This window comes from Canis aureus, chromosome 23 (assembly GCF_053574225.1).
Source record: "Canis aureus isolate CA01 chromosome 23, VMU_Caureus_v.1.0, whole genome shotgun sequence".
Lineage (NCBI taxonomy): Eukaryota > Metazoa > Chordata > Mammalia > Carnivora > Canidae > Canis > Canis aureus.
Genome location: NC_135633.1, coordinates 25,954,801 through 25,974,115, shown reverse-complemented (window position 1 = coordinate 25,974,115; position 19,315 = coordinate 25,954,801). Strand labels below are relative to the sequence as shown.

At 57.0% G+C, this 19,315-nt stretch overlaps 1 protein-coding gene across 5 annotated transcripts in view; it reads left to right on the top strand.

The window, feature by feature from the left end:
- The window catches only part of PDE2A (phosphodiesterase 2A), a 92,662-nt gene extending 77,763 nt beyond the window's left edge, over window positions 1-14,899 (top strand). For all 5 annotated transcript variants that reach the window (XM_077866886.1, XM_077866888.1, XM_077866887.1 and 2 more), the window contains 25 exons: window positions 311-370; window positions 987-1,119; window positions 1,277-1,329; window positions 1,515-1,589; window positions 1,698-1,739; window positions 2,286-2,354; window positions 2,600-2,730; window positions 5,501-5,612; window positions 6,121-6,160; window positions 6,316-6,379; window positions 6,793-6,865; window positions 7,019-7,196; window positions 7,385-7,497; window positions 8,132-8,209; window positions 9,103-9,225; window positions 9,711-9,781; window positions 10,064-10,186; window positions 10,539-10,626; window positions 10,883-10,930; window positions 11,956-12,030; window positions 12,159-12,258; window positions 12,484-12,596; window positions 12,977-13,015; window positions 13,152-13,258; window positions 13,500-14,899. In XM_077866886.1, coding sequence (XP_077723012.1) covers window positions 311-370; window positions 987-1,119; window positions 1,277-1,329; window positions 1,515-1,589; window positions 1,698-1,739; window positions 2,286-2,354; window positions 2,600-2,730; window positions 5,501-5,612; window positions 6,121-6,160; window positions 6,316-6,379; window positions 6,793-6,865; window positions 7,019-7,196; window positions 7,385-7,497; window positions 8,132-8,209; window positions 9,103-9,225; window positions 9,711-9,781; window positions 10,064-10,186; window positions 10,539-10,626; window positions 10,883-10,930; window positions 11,956-12,030; window positions 12,159-12,258; window positions 12,484-12,596; window positions 12,977-13,015; window positions 13,152-13,258; window positions 13,500-13,710 — 2,319 coding nt within the window. In that variant the 3' untranslated portion in view covers window positions 13,711-14,899. The remainder of the gene's footprint in view (window positions 1-310; window positions 371-986; window positions 1,120-1,276; window positions 1,330-1,514; window positions 1,590-1,697; window positions 1,740-2,285; window positions 2,355-2,599; window positions 2,731-5,500; window positions 5,613-6,120; window positions 6,161-6,315; window positions 6,380-6,792; window positions 6,866-7,018; window positions 7,197-7,384; window positions 7,498-8,131; window positions 8,210-9,102; window positions 9,226-9,710; window positions 9,782-10,063; window positions 10,187-10,538; window positions 10,627-10,882; window positions 10,931-11,955; window positions 12,031-12,158; window positions 12,259-12,483; window positions 12,597-12,976; window positions 13,016-13,151; window positions 13,259-13,499) is intronic.
- Window positions 14,900-19,315: the final 4,416 nt, after the last annotated feature.

Here is a 19,315-nt window from a genome sequence, read left to right as displayed (position 1 = left end):
GGAAAGGGGCCCAAGGTCACCACCCTTCCCTCATTAGACACCTGGATTGTGCTATTAATGGGACAGTGTCTGAAAAGGCACAGATCAGAAAACTTCTATTTCTTTGGATTAGCCCTAGAAGGCTTCCTGGACAAAGGGGTTTTCCTGGAGCCATCTGCTTGGTCAGAAGGATAGGCTTATCACTGAGGCCCGCAGACTGGAGTGTGTATGTGTTGGTGGGGACAGGTGGTGCTGGGCGTGGGGAGGGCACTGTGGCAGGGACAGGAGGCTAGGGGAGGTCACAGCCAGTCCTCCTCTCATATTCCTTTAGGTGCACTGTGGCCAGCTGAATGACAGTGAAGAGTGGAGCCTGCAGGCAGTTGAGAAGCATGTGAGTGGGGGTAGGGCCGGGGTGCAACTGGGGCAGCTGAAGACCCTTGTCACAGCTGGTGGGAAGATGATCTGGCCAGGGAGCTGGACAGACCTGGGTTCCAGTGCACCATCTTTGGGCTATGTGACCTTGAGCAAGTCACTTAACCTCTCTGAGCCTTGGTTTCACATCTGAAAATGGGGATAAGGATAGCACTGACCCATAGCTTATGGTCCGGTGAGATAAGGCAAGTCAAATATCCCGTCAGTACTTAGGAAGGACTAGGTACCTAATGATATGGAGGGTCTTTCCTGAGATTTTATGATTTTGTGACTTTAATAAGGACTTATAACTCCCGTGAGTGCTAGAGACACGGAGAAATCTGGTCCTGCCCAGTTTTGTAAGAGCCTGGGGGTGGGGGTGAGAGTGTTCATGGGCCCAAGGACGCTGCTGGGGCAGTGGGAGCCCACAGGTGGGTGGAGCGCTGAGGGCTGAATCGTTCGGGACGGGGCGGGTGGGGGCGCGGGGCTCCGCAGGACCAGGGAAGGGTTTGCGTGGAGGCGAGGGGCCCGAGGGCGGCGGGCGCGGTACCCGCGGGGCGCGGCGAGTGACTGGCTGCCTGCTCGGCTTGCCCCAGAGCCTGGTGGCCCTGCGAAGGGTGCAGGCCCTGCAGCAGCGCGGGCCCGGCGCTGCCCCGGGAGCGGTCCCGAACCCCCCGGCGGGCGGGGTGGCCTACACCGACCGGGACCGGAAGATCCTGCAGCTGTGCGGTGAGGACCCGGTGCTGCGGGGGCGGGGATGAGGAGAGGGGACAGGGTCTAACCTGGAAGGGAGGGGCCTCTGCGGGGACGTGTGCCCGGGGTTGGGGACCGGGGTCCCCCGGCTGGGCCGGCAGGTGGGAGCCTAACCCGCGTCTCGCCACCCCAGGGGAACTCTACGACCTGGACGCCTCTTCCCTGCAGCTCAAAGTCCTCCAATACGTGAGTACCAGTGCTTCTCCCCGCCGTGTCCCTCTAGGGACCCAGGTCCCCGTGAACCCCCTCTCAGTTCAGATTCCGGCGGCCCGCCCTCTCTTCTACCTGAGGAGCCAGGGAGAGGCAGAGGGTGGGGAGTGGGGGCGGCTCCAGGCCCCCGGTGAGCCCCCTCTCCGTCCTGCCTCTCTCAGCTGCAGCAGGAGACCCAGGCCTCTCGATGCTGCCTCCTGCTGGTGTCCGAGGACAATCTCCAGCTTTCCTGTAAGGTGAGGGCCCAGGTCCACTGTGGGCAGAACGGGGAGCTGGGGAGACCCGGTTCTCCGAGGGGAACATTCTTGCCCGTCCTTTAACCGTCCGGCCACTCTGTCCCTCAGGTCATCGGAGACAAAGTGCTGGAGGAAGAAACCAGCTTTCCGGTGAGTTCTGCCTCCATCCTCAGTGTTGGAGTCTGTGGGAGCAGTTAGGGCCAGCTCCACACTCCAGGGATCTGCCCAGAGAGACTGAGATCTCAGCTAGAATCTCTTGGAATTTGATGGAATTATCTGGATCTTGGAATCTATTTAGAAATGTTATGAGAGATCACAGCCTCTCATAAATAGAATCCATTAGGAGAGATCTCTAAACAATCTATAGAAAGGCTTCTTTGCGACCAGTTTACTTCTGTTGGAGTATTTCTGGATTTGACTCTCTTAGAATCTGTTGAAATCAATGAGAATCCTTGGAGTTTGCTTTTCTCTCTTCTAATTAGGGAAGAGCCTAATATCATGGAAAGGGGATTCTGATCAAGAATCCTTCCCTCCACCCCACCTTCTACCCCTGCCCCCTTCTGCTGACTCTATCCACCATTTGGACTTACTGAAGAAGTTGTTGAAACTTCCAGACTTGGGAGGGGAGGGTTGAGTCCGAGGTCGCCTGACCTTGGAGGGAGCTAGGCCCTGACTCAACCTCTCCTCACTCCCCAGTTGACCACAGGACGCCTGGGCCATGTGGTGGAAGATAAGAAGTCTATCCAGCTGAAAGATCTCACCTCTGTAAGCCATGGCCTGGCTGGACTGGGGGAGGAGGCAAAGGGACAGGGTGTCTGGAAGATGGCAACCTGGAGATCGGAGAGACAAGACGCAGGGACTTTCTCCCAAGCCACCCCCATGTGTAGTACTTCGCATCCCACAGGAGCCCCTTAGAACTGTCTGCTGCAGAATGTAGTTGAGTGCCGGGGGAAGGAAGGAAGCGTACTCCCTCCCTCCTTCGGTGCCCCGACACACCTCCCCTTTTGCAGGAGGATGTGCAACAGCTGCAGAACATGTTGGGCTGTGAGCTGCAGGCCATGCTCTGCGTCCCTGTCATCAGCCGGGCTACAGACCAGGTGGTGGCCTTAGCCTGCGCCTTCAACAAGCTCGGAGGAGACTTGTGAGTCTTGTTAGGGCGAAGTGGATCAGGAGATGGAGCTGAGAGGCTGGGCAGGGATTGACTAGGGTAACAGTGAGGGAAGGACACCAGGCAGGGGATCCCGTCCTGGCAGTGGTGGACCAAATGATTTGTTGGTGCAAGAGACTACAGGATTATGAAGGCGGTAGACCCTTGTAGCTACTGCTGGCTGAGGCACAGGTAATTGGTGAGTCTCCATCACTGATTTTGGCTTATTTAAAAATCATGTTGAGGTCCAAATGAGTTCCCCTTCTCTTTGCTCACTTCCTCCAGTTTGGATTATCTACTCTTAGAATACTGGCCTTTCCCCCACTTGCCATCACCCTGTTTGGCACTTCTGCTGGAAACTGCCTGATGGAGGGGTGGTGAGCTCTGGGATGGGGAACTCTCTGGGACCCACAGAGCATCATTGACACTGTGGAGAGGCTAAAGAGAAGAGGCTGGGAGGGGGGGCGGGTGCTGGCTAAGCTGAAGGACTTTAGAGACACTGACAGGGCAGCTCTGAGAATCATCGGGCACAGAGGGGTGGGGCTGGACAGAGTTGGGTAAAGAGGGCTTAGGAAGCATTTCTCAAGAACCAAGGTTAGATCTGGGGTCTCAAAGTGGTATTATAAATAGATTTCATGTCCTATTCCAACTCATTACGTGGTAGTAGCTGCCTGAAACAGTGGGTTGATAATGGAAATGAGTTTAGTGAGAAGCAGTGCTGTGATTGGTGAACCGTGTCTGTCGTGGGTGCAGCTCACCCCTGATGCCACACTTGGTCCAGCTGGCCTAGCCGTGTGTGCCTGAATTGTACAGGTAGGGAAGAGCAGGCAGGTGAGGGAGGAGTCCTGACTCTGGAATGCAGAGAGATATTGACAAAATGCTTGACCCCTGGGGCTCAAGCAAGGGAACTGGGCTTCAGGCCCTGGAGGTCCTGCAGAAAGTGAAGACTGGGGATGTTGGGACTCCAGAGGTGTCAGAAGCCCAGGGACAGTATTACGGGGGTGGGACAGAGATCTGGGAGTCATAGGCCTGAGTAGCAGGACTTGCTAGCACACAGAGCTCTGTAGGCAGGTGGATAGGCCTGGGGAAATGAAGACAAGGTGAAGCAAAACCCGCTGAGGCAGGTTGGATGTGGGATTAGTGTCATCTGTGCTTGGAATCCTAGTGGTGGGAGGAGCATTTATACCATTCAGTAAGCACATGTTGGGCACCTACTGTGTCCAGCCCTGCACTGGTCAGGTGGTCTTGGAGAGACCCTTGGGGAGGGGAGTGCAGGAGGCTCCTGGGGAGGAGTTTCACAGGGGCTGTGACTTTTGGTTGCTGGCTGGGGGACTGGGCTCTGAGATGGCCCCACACCCAGAGGAGAGGTGGCATCAGAAGGGAAATGAGACAGGGCTTGGTGGCAGCTTTGTAGCCATCTCTGGGTCCCATATATTTCAGGAGTGAGTGTGGAATGAGTACGTGAGCCAAGGTGGGGTTCAGCTCAGAGCAGTGAATGCAGACAAGCTACCTGGAGCCCAGAGAACTGGGACTCCAGAGTCCCTTGAGCTGGGAGTGAGATGGGGTTTGGTGGCCAGGGAAGAAGTAGAGTACAGTTAAAACATTTAGCAAGCACCTCCCATATATCTCCCTGGCACCAGCTCTGCACTGGGTGATACAGTCATGGTCCCTGCCTGCAAGATACGAAGTTTATTTTCAGGGCCGAGAGGGAGGAGGGTGGGAAAGGTATTCTAGGCAGAGCGAACAGTGTGGGGGGAAATGTGAAGGTGTGAGAGAGCCTGAAGTTTTCTTAGAGTGATGAGGATCTCAGTATGGCCGAGTACGAGAGACACCCATAGATGAGGGGACAGAGGTGAGTGGGACCAGACTAAGGGGCCTCAAATGCTAGGGAAGGTGGGGGAGGTGGACACAGGGTGGTGGGTGTAGGGATCTAGGCCCAAAGCATCGGGCAGCAGTAGGAGTGGGGGATGTCCTAGCAGAAGAGCACTGAGACCAGCCAGAAAATGGGGAGAAGCCTGGGCAGGGAAATCTGGGGGCAGAGAGAAGGTCAATATCTCTGAGGCAGGCTCCTCCCCCTCACTCCCAAGACCCCTGCTCGGAGAGGCTAACCCATGTCCCCAGTGCAGATCCTGCCGCAGCTTGGTCCATCCCGCCCCCACAAAACTCCCTGGTGACAAGTCATTTGGTGGCCAGATTGCATGACCTCAGCAGGATTGGGGGGGCTGTCTTGACAGATGAGAGCTAGCTCTGTGAGTAAGATGGGCTCCTCCTCACAACCACAGTAGGATTTATGGAGGCACCAAATCAGGGCCTGCAGAGTTGTGAAGATAGGACCGTGACAGGAGCTGGACAAGACGGGGTAGTGCCACTGCCGCTCCTTGAGGCTGGTGGCCCCTGGGGAAGAGCAGGAGACTACCCAGCTCCGGCCCGGGCAAGTCTCTAATCTGAGGGAGGATACTTAGCCTCAGTTGGGATAAATCTGAAGTCAGTGGAAGGGGATGTAGCCCTGGCTTCAAGGAGCAATAGTTTAAGGAGGAAATTTTGGTCTGAGGAGGATTAGAACCTTCCCCTTAGGGAGCCCCCCTGTCTGAGGGGGGAGCTGGTCCACGCTGCCTGTGCAGCAAGCAGCCCCAGTAGAGGGGAGTGAGTGATGGTTAGCTGCTGCGTCTCTGAGTGGGCTTCCTGGAGAAATGGAAGCAAAGAGAAACAGCAAGAGAAGTCTGCTGTCTGCTCCCTCTCCAGTGACCCCTGCCCTCTGCCCCAGGTTCACGGAACAGGATGAGCGAGTGATCCAGCACTGCTTCCACTACACGAGCACGGTGCTCACCAGCACCCTGGCCTTCCAGAAAGAGCAAAAGCTCAAGTGTGAGTGCCAGGTGAGTGACCTACTAGGAGCCTCTCTTGGAGGGGACAGAGTTGCCCAGCTCTCAGCCTCAGAGCGTCATCCATAGGGAAGAGCCCCTGTTTTTCTGGACTGATGGCACCAAGGTTACCTAGCCCTCGCTGGTGCCCTGGAGGCTTCTTAAAGAGGGAGGTGGGTGGTTCCTCAGGCCAGCTCCGCGGCGGCAGGCACTGTGTGGGATCGTCCTCTAGTGTTCAGCTTGGGAACTACAGCAACATCTGGGCAGTTGTGGGGGGAGGTGTGGGGGGGTGGGGGGGGTGGGGGGGTGAAGGAGAGACTCAGATTACTGCCCAGCGGGGCTGTACTTCCCGCTCCTTCACTTGGTAGCCAAATGACGTAATTAGACTCTGGCGGTCCCCAGCCTGACCAGAGAGCCCTAGAGGAGGGATGAGAAGCCCCCCGGAGCCATTGGAGGCAGGGGGCTGGAGAGGGTGACACCTCTGCAATGCGAATCCCTGTGATCTTCATTGTCTCCATTCCAGGCTCTTCTCCAAGTGGCAAAGAACCTCTTCACTCACCTGGGTGAGTGAACTGCCCTCCTCCAGGCCTGGCTGCCTGGCTGCGGGGTGGGCTGGGGTGGGCACGGGACCAGCGTTCTGGGGAGGAGAGGTCAGAGGGCTTGGCTGGGCACTCTAGTCGGGTCTCACCACAGCCCTCCACGCTTCTCCCCCCCACAGATGATGTCTCTGTCCTGCTCCAGGAGATCATTACAGAGGCCAGAAACCTCAGCAACGCTGAGATGTAAGCGAATCTACCTCCGGGTGGGGCGAGACAGGCCCCAGCCCTCCTCCCCGTCCCCTTGTTCCTTTTTCCCTCTTTTTCCCTCTCCACTGCCTTCTTGTGGGGCCCTGTCATATCATGTGTGATCCTTTATTTCATGCCTGTGTCCCTCCCTGGTAAGGTCCAATGACAGCAGAGGCGGGGCTGGCTTTCCTGGCCATAGGTCCCCAGCTCCTAACACGGTGCCTGGCACACAGTAGGCACTACAAGGGAAAACAAGGCGTTGGGATGAATTAATGTCTGGAGCCAGCCAGCTCTCAGGAGGGTCGTATAATGGAGCACTCCTTCCAGGCTTCAGAAATCTGGGGTCGTGAGAAGTGGGGGTGGTCGGAGAGGGGTGTCAGGGCCCTGTGGACCAAGGCCGTCTCCCACAGCTGCTCCGTGTTCCTGCTGGATCAGAACGAGCTGGTGGCCAAGGTGTTCGACGGGGGTGTGGTGGATGACGAGGTGAGCACGGGCGCGCAGGAGTGCGGCCGGGCCCAGTGCTGGGCGCCCCCGGAGCGGGAGCGGGAGCTGGAGCGGGAGCGGGCGGGACAGTCGCTGGTGGGCTCCGCTCCGAGGCCGGTCGCCGACTCCTGCGCCGCATCCCCTCCCTGGCAGAGCTACGAGATCCGCATCCCCGCTGACCAGGGCATTGCGGGCCACGTGGCAACTACCGGCCAGATCCTGAACATCCCGGACGCGTACGCGCATCCGCTCTTCTACCGCGGCGTGGACGACAGCACCGGCTTCCGCACGCGCAACATCCTCTGCTTCCCCATCAAGAACGAGAGCCAGGGTGCGAGCTCGGGCGGCTCCGGGAAGTGGGGCGAACGCGGCGGGGGCGGGGCGGGGCGGGGCCTGAGCAGGATCCGCGACCCTTCCCCACCTGGGAAGGCCTGGCTCACCCTGGCCCGGAGGGCAGACCCCGCCCGACACCCCCCCCCCCCCCCCCCCGGCCGGTTCTAGCCCCTCTCCGGTCCCCAGAGGTCATTGGTGTGGCCGAGCTGGTGAACAAGATTAACGGACCATGGTTCAGCAAGTTCGACGAGGACCTGGCGACCGCCTTCTCTATCTACTGTGGCATCAGCATAGCCCATGTGAGTGGGGACAGGACCCTTTGTTCTCCTCTCCACGTTGACTGTTCCGACGGGTCCATGACTCAGAGCTCGGTTCCTGGGTCTCTACACAGGCTACAGCACCTGCTGGTCATCTCTGGCCTGTCTCCCATCCAAAAATTGGGGATACCATTTACTATCCTGTCCGGTTAGCCTCCTAGGATCATGGAAAACACCATTATTGCCCACCCTGTTCCCAAAGCAACCTCAACCGCAACCTCAAGCCAAGCCCCTAGTCAGCTTCTTTTTGAAAAATGTTGGGTCTCATTGTCCAGAGTTGCAGCTCTGAGTCGGGAATGCAATCACTAGGTTCCTGAGGCTCTCCCACCTCCTTGCTTCTCCTTCCCTGCCATGATTGAAGACTGGGGCAGGCTCAGGAGGGGATGCAAAGTGCCATGTCAAATGCCAACAGAACCTGGGGAGGCAGAGCAAGGGGAGGGAGGTCTGGGTGAAAGTGGGAGGGAGCTTGCTACTCTGGGCTGGAGCTTGAAGGCAAAGACTAGGGCTAGCATGGGATGGGAAGGGGGGTTTCTATCTGACCCCTTGTCCCAGTCTTGGCCATTCTGAGATTTCATAGCCATCTCACTTGAGCCCTATCATTCCCTTTCTCCTCTAGTCCCTCCTCTACAAGAAAGTGAATGAGGCCCAGTATCGCAGCCACCTGGCCAACGAGATGATGATGTACCACATGAAGGTGAGGCCTGCACGGAGCTGCTGCCCTCCTCAAGATCCCAGGGTCCCCTGCAGCCCACCTGTTTCTTCCCTGCCTTCCGGTTCCTCAGAGGTCCAGGACCAGCCTGGGTTTTCTGATTGCCCTCTCTTGGAGATAAGAAGATAGACCCAGAGCAATGCCTGGCCTCCTGTTCTCCTGCTCTCCTTTAGGGCAGCCTCTTCCAAGCAGTTTCTGGTTCAGCCCCAAGGCTGGCAGCAGGACCCACCCCAAGGAAGTACCTGGTGCAGCCAGGTGATCCCCATGTCCAGGGATAACTCCCATCTTGAGAATTACTGAAGGCTAGGAAGCTCACTCAGTGACTTCCCACAGCTTCCCTAGGTACAGTGCTCCTGCAGACAGAGACAAGGACAGGTCCTTGGCGACCTGCTGCTATTCCATCTCAATCCCAGACTCTGTTTCAGAAGAACTGCCTCGGGCTTTAGTTCAGAGTGTGTGGTGGTCATTTCCTTCTCACCTGTGTCCAAATCAAAGGGTCCCAGACTTTGCGGATAGCTATGATCAAAGCTGTAGTCGGAAGGATTAAGGTTAGATTCTGGGACGTTCTACCTGAAAGAAGGAAACCTCCAGTTAGTGTCTGTGAAAGGCTGGCATTGTTCAGGGGGTATCATGAAGGGGTGTTCTCTGTCTTTGCTAAGGATAGGCTGTTACAGATGAGGGTTCTTACAGGCAAGAGGGCACAGTAGGTGGTGGGCTGCACAACAGTGACCTCCTGCCCAGTGATTCTCCACGGAGTGGATGTCCTGAGGGGGATGCATGCCGGAGTGAATCGCCCCTCCTGCTGTGGGACTTTGAGGGTGAGGATGCTGGGTGGGGGGTGGAGGCCATCTTTTAACACAGTGGTTGGTCCCCTCTAGGTCTCTGATGATGAATATACCAAACTCCTCCATGATGGAATCCAGCCTGTGGCTGCCATTGACTCCAACTTTGCCAGTTTCACCTATACCCCTCGCTCTCTGCCCGAGGATGACACTTCCATGGTGAGCTGGCCCTCCCGACTTGACTGCAGAGGCAGAGGGTGTGCAGCCAGACTTAAGTTAGATGTGGCTAGGAACTTCCTGGTGAGATAGTCATCACCAAAGGCTAGAGAGCCTCCCCAGTAATGGAGTTGGCATGTGGTCTGCCAGCATGGGCCCCAGGGCCTGTCCAGGACTCAGGGGCTGGACTGGGTGATTGACAAGGGCGTGTGGCCTCAGGGTTGGCACCTCCCCCCTGGTTTTCAAAGATTATGTGAGCTTCGTTCCAAGAGTTCTTAGATCCCGTTTCTGAAAGTTCATGGCTCTGAGAATGCTTGGCCTTATCATTTTATGGTTCTCTAGGTTTCGGTTTTGGTTTTTTATGGTTCTCTAGTTTTAGATCTCAAGTTCTAAGATTCCAAAATTTTAGAGGCTTCAAGAAAGGCCAAGTCAGGGGACCCATTTTGAAATTGGCAGTTCCTCTGACCCTTCCCTTCTGCTCTCTCCAGGCCATCCTGAGCATGCTGCAGGACATGAATTTCATCAATAACTACAAAATCGATTGCCCGACTCTGGCCCGGTGTGTGCCCCAGTCTTCCCCTCCACATGCAGGCGGCTTCAGGCTTTGCCTCCTTCTGTCCTCCACGCTCACCTCCATTGCCCCAGCGCTCTGGGAAGGGGTCTCTGTGGATGACTAGGAGTGGCCCAGTCTGTGGGAGAGGGGAAGATCCATGGGTGAGAGGCAGTCCCCAGACCCCCGGGACCACGAGTAAGGGAAAGGAGTGGGGCAAGGCAGAGCCTGAAGTGATTCCTGGAAGAAGAGAGCCTGAGGCCCCTCTGCTGCCCTCTCTCCTCCCCCCAGGTTCTGTTTGATGGTGAAGAAGGGCTACCGGGATCCCCCCTACCACAACTGGATGCACGCCTTTTCCGTCTCCCACTTCTGCTACCTGCTCTATAAGAATCTGGAGCTCACCAACTACCTCGAGTGAGTCGGGGGACTGACCACCCTCCCCCAGGCTGGCAGCTGCTGGAGTCTGCTTCCTTGGGATAGGGAGGCACCCCTGGTGTGCTAGGCACTTGACATCACCACCTCCTGGGATCCTCTTAATAGTCCCACAAGGAAGGTTGCATAGCCCTGCTTTCCAGGTGGGACCTCCTCACAGTCACATACCACTGGAACAGTGAGCCTGTCAAACTCCAAACCAGGGCTGCTTTCTGGGAAGGGGACCCGGTGTCCCGAGCTCGCTCTGGGTGGCTCCTGGACTTCTCAGGCGCCATTCTTCCTCTGGACGTGCAGGAAGGGGCTGATCTCCTTCTCCCCCCTGCCTCCCAACCAGGGACATCGAGATCTTTGCCTTGTTTATTTCCTGCATGTGTCATGACCTGGACCACAGAGGCACAAACAACTCCTTCCAGGTGGCCTCGGTGAGACTCTGCCCCCCTCACAGTGGGCGCCCTCCTCGGGGCATCTGGGGGTCTCACCCCTCCAGCCTGAGGAGAGGTGGGAGCTAGTGAGACCAGGAGCTGGTTTAGAGGTGGGAGCAGGCTCTCCAAGGCTTTGCACGGGCTCTGAGATGAGAGGGTGGTGAGGGGCAGGGAGGACAGGGCAACGCCTGGCCTAATATAGCAGGCACTTACATGTGGATGTGAGGAGTGATGGAGATTTCCCGGGCTTTTCCAGAAATCTGTGCTGGCTGCGCTCTACAGCTCCGAGGGCTCTGTCATGGAGGTACCACCATTCTACCCAATATCCCTGTACCCCTCATCCTCTTAAGGCTGATGATTTATGTAGTTAGACTGTGATCCAGCTCCTCCTGTTCCCAAGCCCTACTCTCCAGACAGGCCCTGAAGGCTGTAGCCACCCACCCCACAGGGCATGTCTGGGTCTTTTTGCTGGCTGGGCTTGGAGGGGTGCAGGTGTGGATGGGGGCATGAGTCAGCCCACAGGTTTGGCCTGAGCCCAGGTTTTCACAAAGAAGACTTATATTTAGCAGGTCTCTCTTTGCATATCTGGGAAGGCCCTGAGCAACCCTCACCCCATCAGGTCTCGGATGGCTCCACCATGACACCCCATTTTACCTTAGGTTTTTTAATTGTGAGCTTCTTGGGACAGGGGCAGAATCTGAGACATCTCTCGATTCCCTGTTCTGGGCACAGAGTTTGGCACAGTGTAGAAGCCAAACTTGCAAGGTCACCTTGCCTCATGCTGCGCCCCCCCCCATAACACCCCTCTGGGGTCTGCCCCCGCTTGCATGCCCCCAGTAGACAAGGGGCTCACTCTCTCCCAGGAGGCCGCATGGCAGCCCTGCCTCCACCCTCTGTGCCCTGGGCTAAGCCTGCTCCTCCTCTGAGTGACAGCCTGTCAGCATTTGGAGACAGGGGCCTTGCCCTTACCTCATCACTGCCTTTCTTTGTCAGCAAACAAATGTTTGCTGCATGAATTAGTGTCTAGGACTCCAAGGGATCATTTCAGAATCATTCTAGTTTGAGAGGCTCTCAGAGGTTGCATCGTTGTATGCCTCCATGTGACAGCCGAGGGATCTGAAGCTCAGGGCCTGCAGGGGCTTGCCCAGGGTCACACAGAGGGCCAAAACAGAGCCCAGAAAGGAAACTAGGTCCCCTGACTCCCTGTTTCTTCCTGTTCTGCTCACCTTGGGGGCTGGGGCTGTAGCAGGCTGGCTCCCTCTCTTGGGGTCAGCAGTGAGCAGAGCCCCCCACCCCAACTGGGCCCCCATCATTCCTCTCCCCCTGCAGAGGCACCACTTCGCTCAGGCCATCGCCATCCTCAACACCCACGGTTGCAACATCTTTGACCACTTCTCCCGGAAGGTGACGGGGTCACGGGTGGGGGTGAGGGAGTGGGAGTCCAGAGCTGGCCTGAGGCAGGAGAAGGAGCCGAGGGAGCGGGTGGGGGTGTCTGGCAGGAGGCCTTGACACCTCCCCCAACCCTGGCCCAGGACTATCAGCGTATGCTGGACCTGATGCGGGACATCATCTTGGCCACCGACCTGGCCCATCACCTCCGCATCTTCAAAGACCTCCAGAAGATGGCTGAAGGTACCTACTTTTAACCTCAGGCCTCATGGTTGGGGAAGGATCACCAAGAGGGTGATGTGCTTGGAGAGCATCTCCAGGGGTTTAGGCCCACCCCCTCTAGCATCGAGCTACCAGACCCAGGCAGATCCAGCATCAGCCTCTGGCTCCCATCCAGGGTGCTGGATTTCCTGGACCATGTGGGGTCGCCCTGGAGGCCTTGCCTTGACCCCTCCCTCTCCCCAACAGTGGGTTATGACCGAACCAACAAGCAGCACCATAGCCTCCTCCTCTGCCTCCTTATGACCTCCTGTGACCTCTCTGACCAGACCAAGGGCTGGAAGACAACGAGGAAGATTGCAGTAAGTGCTGCTCCTCCCTGAGAAAGGAGGCTGCACACCAAGCCCAGTTCTCTGTGGCTCCTGCAGCCTAAACACCCTCTCTGTGCTGAGTTCAGCCTCACTAAATTTTGGGGAGACAGAAACCTAGGCCACCTCAGTGCAACAGATGGGGAGATTCAGAGAAGGACATGGACTCACTGGGTGTCACACAGCAAGTCACTGGCTGGCAGAAGGTGGGCCAGAACCCAACCACTCCTCCCCATCTGGGGCCATCCCCCTGCCAAACTGTGCCTGAGCCAGAGCTGAGAATGCCTCAGTTTGCCATCTTGGGAATGAGCCGTAGAGGAGCTCAGGGAGACAGATCCCATGCACAGAGTATGATAAGAGTGTTGGTCTTTCAGGAGCTGATCTACAAAGAGTTCTTCTCCCAGGGAGACTTGGTATGTGGGGAGTGATCTTGAGTGCCCAGATTGCAGGGAGGGTTCCTGGTCTGGGGCTTGGAAGGGCTGGGTTAGTTTCATCCTTGTGCCTGTTGGAGGGAGAAGGGGCCCAGGCCTGACAACTTGCTGCCTGCAGGAGAAGGCCATGGGCAACAGGCCGATGGAGATGATGGACCGGGAGAAGGCCTACATCCCTGAGCTGCAGATCAGCTTTATGGAGCACATCGCAATGCCCATCTACAAGTAAGAGAGCTCCAGGGACCTGCTGTGGGACTGCTGGCCTGCCTGGCTCCAGCTGACCCACCCCGTTGCCCCTGGGCCCAGCTGTCTCCCACTGGCCCCTAAGTGGGGCCTTCATTTCATGCTCTCCTTGAGCCTCCAGTCCTATGCCTCACACTCTTGTCTACCTATAGTTGTAGCCCTAATCTTCCTTGCTACTCACAGCCCGACTTCAGACCCTGTCCCTGTGCCCTTGCACCCACAGGCTGCTCCAGGACCTGTTCCCCAAGGCGGCAGAGCTGTATGAACGTGTGGCCTCTAACCGTGAGCACTGGACCAAGGTGTCTCACAAGTTCACCATCCGCGGCCTCCCGAGCAACAACTCGCTGGACTTCCTGGATGAGGAGTACGAGGTGCCTGAGCTGGATGGCACCAGAGCCCCCGTTAATGGCTGTTGCAGCCTTGACGCTGAATGAGCCCTGCCCGGGACCCTTCCCTGCCCAGGCCTTCTCTTACAGCCCTCCACTGGCCTGGCCCAGTGCCCTGGGCCCAGAGCCACAGGTCCTAGGTTCTAATCCAGGACTTACTGTGCAACCCTGGGCAAGTACCGACCTTCCCGGGCCTCAGATTTCCTGTCTGTATAATGGAAGCAAGACTTCTAGCCTCGCCAAGACTTTGTCATTTGTCCGCTGAGAGCACAGGGGTGACTGATGAGCAGTGGGCCCTGATCTGCGCCTCTGACCTCGTCTTGGCAAGTCCTCCCCAGCCACTCCTCCTCTGAGGCAGCCTGGATGGTTTCTCCTGGTCCCCATTCCTGTCCCTACCAGATCTGGCCCTCTCCCTCTTCCAGGGTCCTCCTGTAAGGAGAATGTGGGACACCTGAGTGAGCAGAGAGTGGATCTTAGAAACAGTCATTAGCCATGAGGCTGAAGGCGCGCCCTTAGGATTGCCACTATATGTATGGGGGCATTGGAACCTGAAGAGCTGCAGGGGCCCCACATGGAAGCTGCCAGAGGCCCCCCTCAGTGCTCTGGGCAGAGGAGGCTCAGGAAGAAAGCAGGACGGGAATGGTGGGCAGGAAGGATCCCGAGGCTAAAGACAGGCTCCAGTTGAGTCAATAATCCTTTCTCCTGGCTGTGTGACCCTGGGCAAATGACTTTCCTATTTGGGTGAGACAGGAGAGTAAGACAATCCATTTTCTAAGACCCCTTTTAGATCAAAGTCCCCATGGCTCTGTGGAGTCCCAGGAGAAGCCATGGAATGTCCCTGCCACCCTCGGGCAAAGAGCCAACCCTAAGTCCTACAGTGGCCCCCTGAGTGTCCCCCCCCCCCCTCAGCCCAAGCCCCTTCTCCATTTCTGCAGCCAGAGAGGGCTGCCTCAGCCCTAGCAGCAGGGCTCCTATCTTCTTCAAGGCCATATCTACCCGTGCCCTGGGGCTTGGGAGACCCCCATAGGGCCGGGCCTCTTGGGTCAGCCCGGCCGCTGGCTTCTCCCTTCTCTGTGTTGTTCTGTGTTGTGGGGTGGGGGGAGGGGGGCCACCTGCCTTACCTATTCTGAGTTGCCTTTAGAGAGATGCGTTTTTCTAGGATTCTGTGCAACTGTTGTATATGGTCCTGTGGGCTGACCGCTTTGTACATGAGAATAAATCTATTTCTTTCTACCAATCCTCTCCCGTGGGGCTATTTCCAGACACTGTGCATGGAGATGGGGAAACAGAATTGGCGTCAGCAAATGCTGTTGAGAACTCCTTGGCTACCAGAGCCCCCACCCCTTGTGCCTAGCTCCTCTCCTAGGGTGGTCATAGACCTGTTAGGGTACTCCTGGACCAGTCCTCTGCCAGACTATAGGGGCTTAGAGGTGGATGGCAGATGAGGAGGCCTGGGCATAGAGCAGTGAGAAGACATGTTGGCTGGCAGAGATTGTGGACTGGAAAGAAAGAATTGAGGGGCTGAAGCAATCAAGGAGGCTGCCTGGAGGAGGCAGCCTAGAGCTCCTCCTCAATCCTCTGCTGGCCTCTGGGTTATGAGGGCCTGTACAGCCAGGGCCTAGGCCTCTGAACCTCCTCCTGGCCTCCCCCATCCATGTGCCCATAAGTCCTGCCAAAGGAGTAGCCCTGAGTCTGACTGTACACCAGATGCACCCTGAGTTGTGTCTGTGGACCTAGATCCCTGCCTGTCTGGTTGTGAGAATGTTTGCCCCTGCACAGACAGAGAGGCAGATCCCAGCCTCTCTGTCCATAGGCCCTGACAGGTGAAATCTCTAGACTGTGCCCACTCTCTTGCTTTCACCCCTCGCCCCACGTCCTCTCCCTGTTCATCTCTTCCAGATCAGTAAAGCTTGATGTATTAAGGGCTGAACACTGGGATTACCTTTCCTAGGAGAAGGAGGAAAGGAGGGCTGGGAGGAGATGATTAGGGCCATCCTGTGACCACTGGTGGTGCCCCGGGGGCCAGCCTTTGGGACCACAGAGCCTCCCTGTTTTTCATGGTTCGGTACCTGACCTTCCAGGCTAAACGGTTTCAGGGCATCTTGCCTTCCCTTAGGAACTTGGGGTCCAGTCCCCACCCCTGCCCAGTTCCTGCTTTGGGCTCCCCCAGTCTGTCCCCATTCTCCTACAGCATAGGTCCCAGGCTGACCAGTGGGCCCCCAGGCAGGGGCAGGGCAGCTCCTGATAGGCCCTGGGCTGACAGGTTGGCTATTCTTATGATGGGCAGCTGACACCAGCAGCAGGACTCTGCCAGTGACCCCCTTCAACCTTGAATGTGTGTATGTGTCCCTCTTCTACCAGCTTTTGGGCAAAGGGAAGCACAGCCTGTGTGCACGCTGCAGGAACTTCACTCCCCCCTCACACACACACACACACACACCATCTGTTGTCTGTCCCCACCTCCACCCTCCCTTGAGGACATTTAATTCCATTGGAGGCCGATGCTGTGATGCTGTGACACATCCCTCCTTGCCGCCCAATTGAGTGAACAACTCACAAATATTTCCTGGATCATGCAGGACCCTGTGCTGAGGCCCAGAGCTAACACTCCTTGTCCCTTGTCTGGAAGGTCTAACAGCCTGGCCAGAGAGATACGGTCACAGGACATGACAGCCCTGTGGGATTCTTGGCCATGGGGCTCCAGGCAGGATCATAACGCTGAGAAGAAACGCAGTGAGGTTTGGAAGATGAGCGGGTATTTCTTTCCTGTGGGCAAAACGGGACAGGCACTCCCTGTAGAAGGTGCTGCTCATACTCGGGACAGAGAGGGAATGACCAGGGAGGGCCTTCAATGCCAAGTGGGGAAGTTTGGCTTTACTTTGGGGGTGGTAGAGGAGTGACTTGGATAGGCATTTTAGATCCTGCTGGGAAGCAGAGAAAGGACTGCAGGGTGATGTAGGGCGGGGATCATTCTAGAGCTAGCGCTCTGAGCCCTGGGCTGGCCAGGGAGGCAGGAATTCTAAGCATGTTTGATTGGCAGAACTTGGTGACCAATTGGATGGAGGTGAGGGCAGAGGGAGGACGGGGAGTCAGCCTTGAGTGGGGGTGCCTGTGGCTCCAGAACCGCCCTGGGTGTAGGGCGGAGCCTCTGGCCGGAGGTGAGCTCCGGGGAAGCTGCGCGGGCAGCTGGGGCTGCGGGGAGAACGGTGGGGGAGGGGTGGGAGTATAGCTGGGAAGACCGGGGGGAGGAGGCGCCTCTGTGCGCGCTCACCCCGGCTCTCAGCGGATCTGAGAACGCTAGATCTCAGCTTCCTGTAGCTGCCCAGCCCTGAGAGAGAGAGAGAGAGAGAGAGAGAGAGAGAGAGAGAGAGAGAGAGAGAGAGGCAGAGAGCAGGCCCCATGCACCGGGAGCCCGACGTGGGATTCGATCCCGGGTCTCCGGGATCGCTCCCTGGGCCAAAGACAGGGCGCCAAACCGCTGCGCCACCCAGGGATCCCAATGGTTTCGTTTTATATGAAACCTTACAATGATTCTGTGGAGCAGATACCATTATCTCCTTCTGTAGCCAAGCAGCTTGAGGTTCAGAGAGGTCAACTAATCTGCCCAGCTTGAGATGTGAGCCCCGCCTCTATGACCCCCCTCCAATGGCTTTTTCTCTAGGATGGAGAAAGGAGATTCAGGAGGACAGAGTCTCTGTCTTCGTCTCCGCAGGACTGAGTCGGGGGGAGGAGTGGTGAGCAAGTGAGGCTGGAGCCCCGGAGAAGGTTCTGGGATCGGTTTTGCCTCTGTGTTGCAGAGGGGCAAGAGGAACGAGGTGAAGGGTTTGGTGGCCTGTAGTGGAGCTCAGAGCCACCAGGTGGCACTCAACCCTTGCTTGCCTCACCTCCTCAGAGGTCTAAGGTGTGTGTGTGTGTTGGGGGGGAGGGGGGTGGTCGCTAACTTCACTCCCATCCCTACACGCTCCTCTCACACAAACAGACATGTTCACACATACACCCAGAGACTCACACTCATTCTATCAGCAGACACACTCTTCAGGCTGACTTGATGCGGTCTTCATGGGGTACACTGTACAGACTCCATAGGGAAAATGTGAAATGTTTCTTGGGGGCCTCCAGCCCCTTTAGCTGCTCTCTGAACAGGACTGAGGTCCATCAGTCTTACCTGGGTGAGACCCCTTGTCTGAAATGTGTCTGCCTGCTGAGTGGCCTCCCTCTGCAGAGGGATCCCTGGGGGAGGCAGGACCAGCTTTGTGATCAGGTGTGGGTGGAACCCTCCCTCTGGGCATACAATAACTAGGAGACAGCACTATGAGGCCTTGCCCCATGCTGATGATGCGGCAGAGTCAGAGCAGGAACTAGCTGGAATGTGCAGGGGCCTCTGGAGGAGGCTGGGCTCAGGGGTCTTGACCTTTGGATGGAAGGACTGGGGCAAGAGGTGAGGGCATTGCAGCAGGCCAGGAAAGCAGGCTGGGCAGTGGGGAGGGTCGGGGGCTGTGCCCAAGTCCTCAGCCTTCCCTCACTGCTCAGCCTCCCAGGGGTGTCTCTTTGAGATGGGGTGGGTGGGGCCCAGACGTAGGGAACTCAAGCCAGCCAAAGATGCCATGAGGTGGCCCAACAGGGTAGGGGCATGCCTCTGGGCCTTGGAGGACAGCAGGGAGTGCTATTTCCTAGCCTCCACGGCAGTCTCCTGGAAGGATCCTGAGCAGGAAGTGAAGGGGTCTCTGAGCAGGAGCTGGGCCCCAGGGCAGCAGAGCAGCCATGCATCCAAGGCTAGACTCTGCACAGTGCCTGGGAAGAGAAGAGAGAGTGGGTTGATGAGGGAGGGAGGAGGAGGCAGCATGGCTGGTTTGGGGAGGATCAAGAATGTCAGGGAAGGCCTCCTATCTGACAGAAATTCACACTGCTGGGTTCTCCTGAAACACAAAGGAAGAATTGTCACCACACACCCAATCCCTCCAGGACTTTCTTTTCTCTCCTGGCAGGATGAACACTCGGATTCTTCCTCGCTGGTCTGTTTTCCTGTCTGCCAACTGGGATGACAAGGCCCCTCTGGAGGCCTTCAGGATATAGGAGGGTGTGCTGGGAAGGAAGCCACTCTCCTTCCAAGGAGTTGTATGGAAATGAAATCTGCATATAGATGCCCTGGCCGGACTGGTCTCTGAGGGCTCACTAGGATGGGTCTGTACCGGAAGCAGAGTACACTGTCAAGTTTGAAGATTGGCAGGACAGGTGTGAGAATGGGAGGTGTTGCCATTGGACTGCGAAGATGGCGGCACTCTCCATTCCTAAGTCATCCCTGGAGAAACTGGGCAAGGAGTGAGAAATTCTGGGAACTAACAATTCTGGATGAGTTGGGGAGAGAGAAAAGTGAGAAGCTGGTTTGGAAGAAAGCACTTGCCTCACCCAATGTTGCCTTGGACAGTCAACCATTGCCTGTCCCCTCACCTCTGCACAAACCCCTGGTGCTTCTTTACCCCCTCTGGGCAGTGGCTAGAGGAAAAGAACAATCTCTTAATCAGGAGGCTCTCCCAAGGATGGGTGGGAATTATCATCCCCTTTAGAGACAAAGGAAACTAAGGCCCAGAAGCTCAGCTGGCAACAACCTCCTTCAGAGCAAAAGTTGCTTAGAGAGCATCCCTGAGGTCAGATG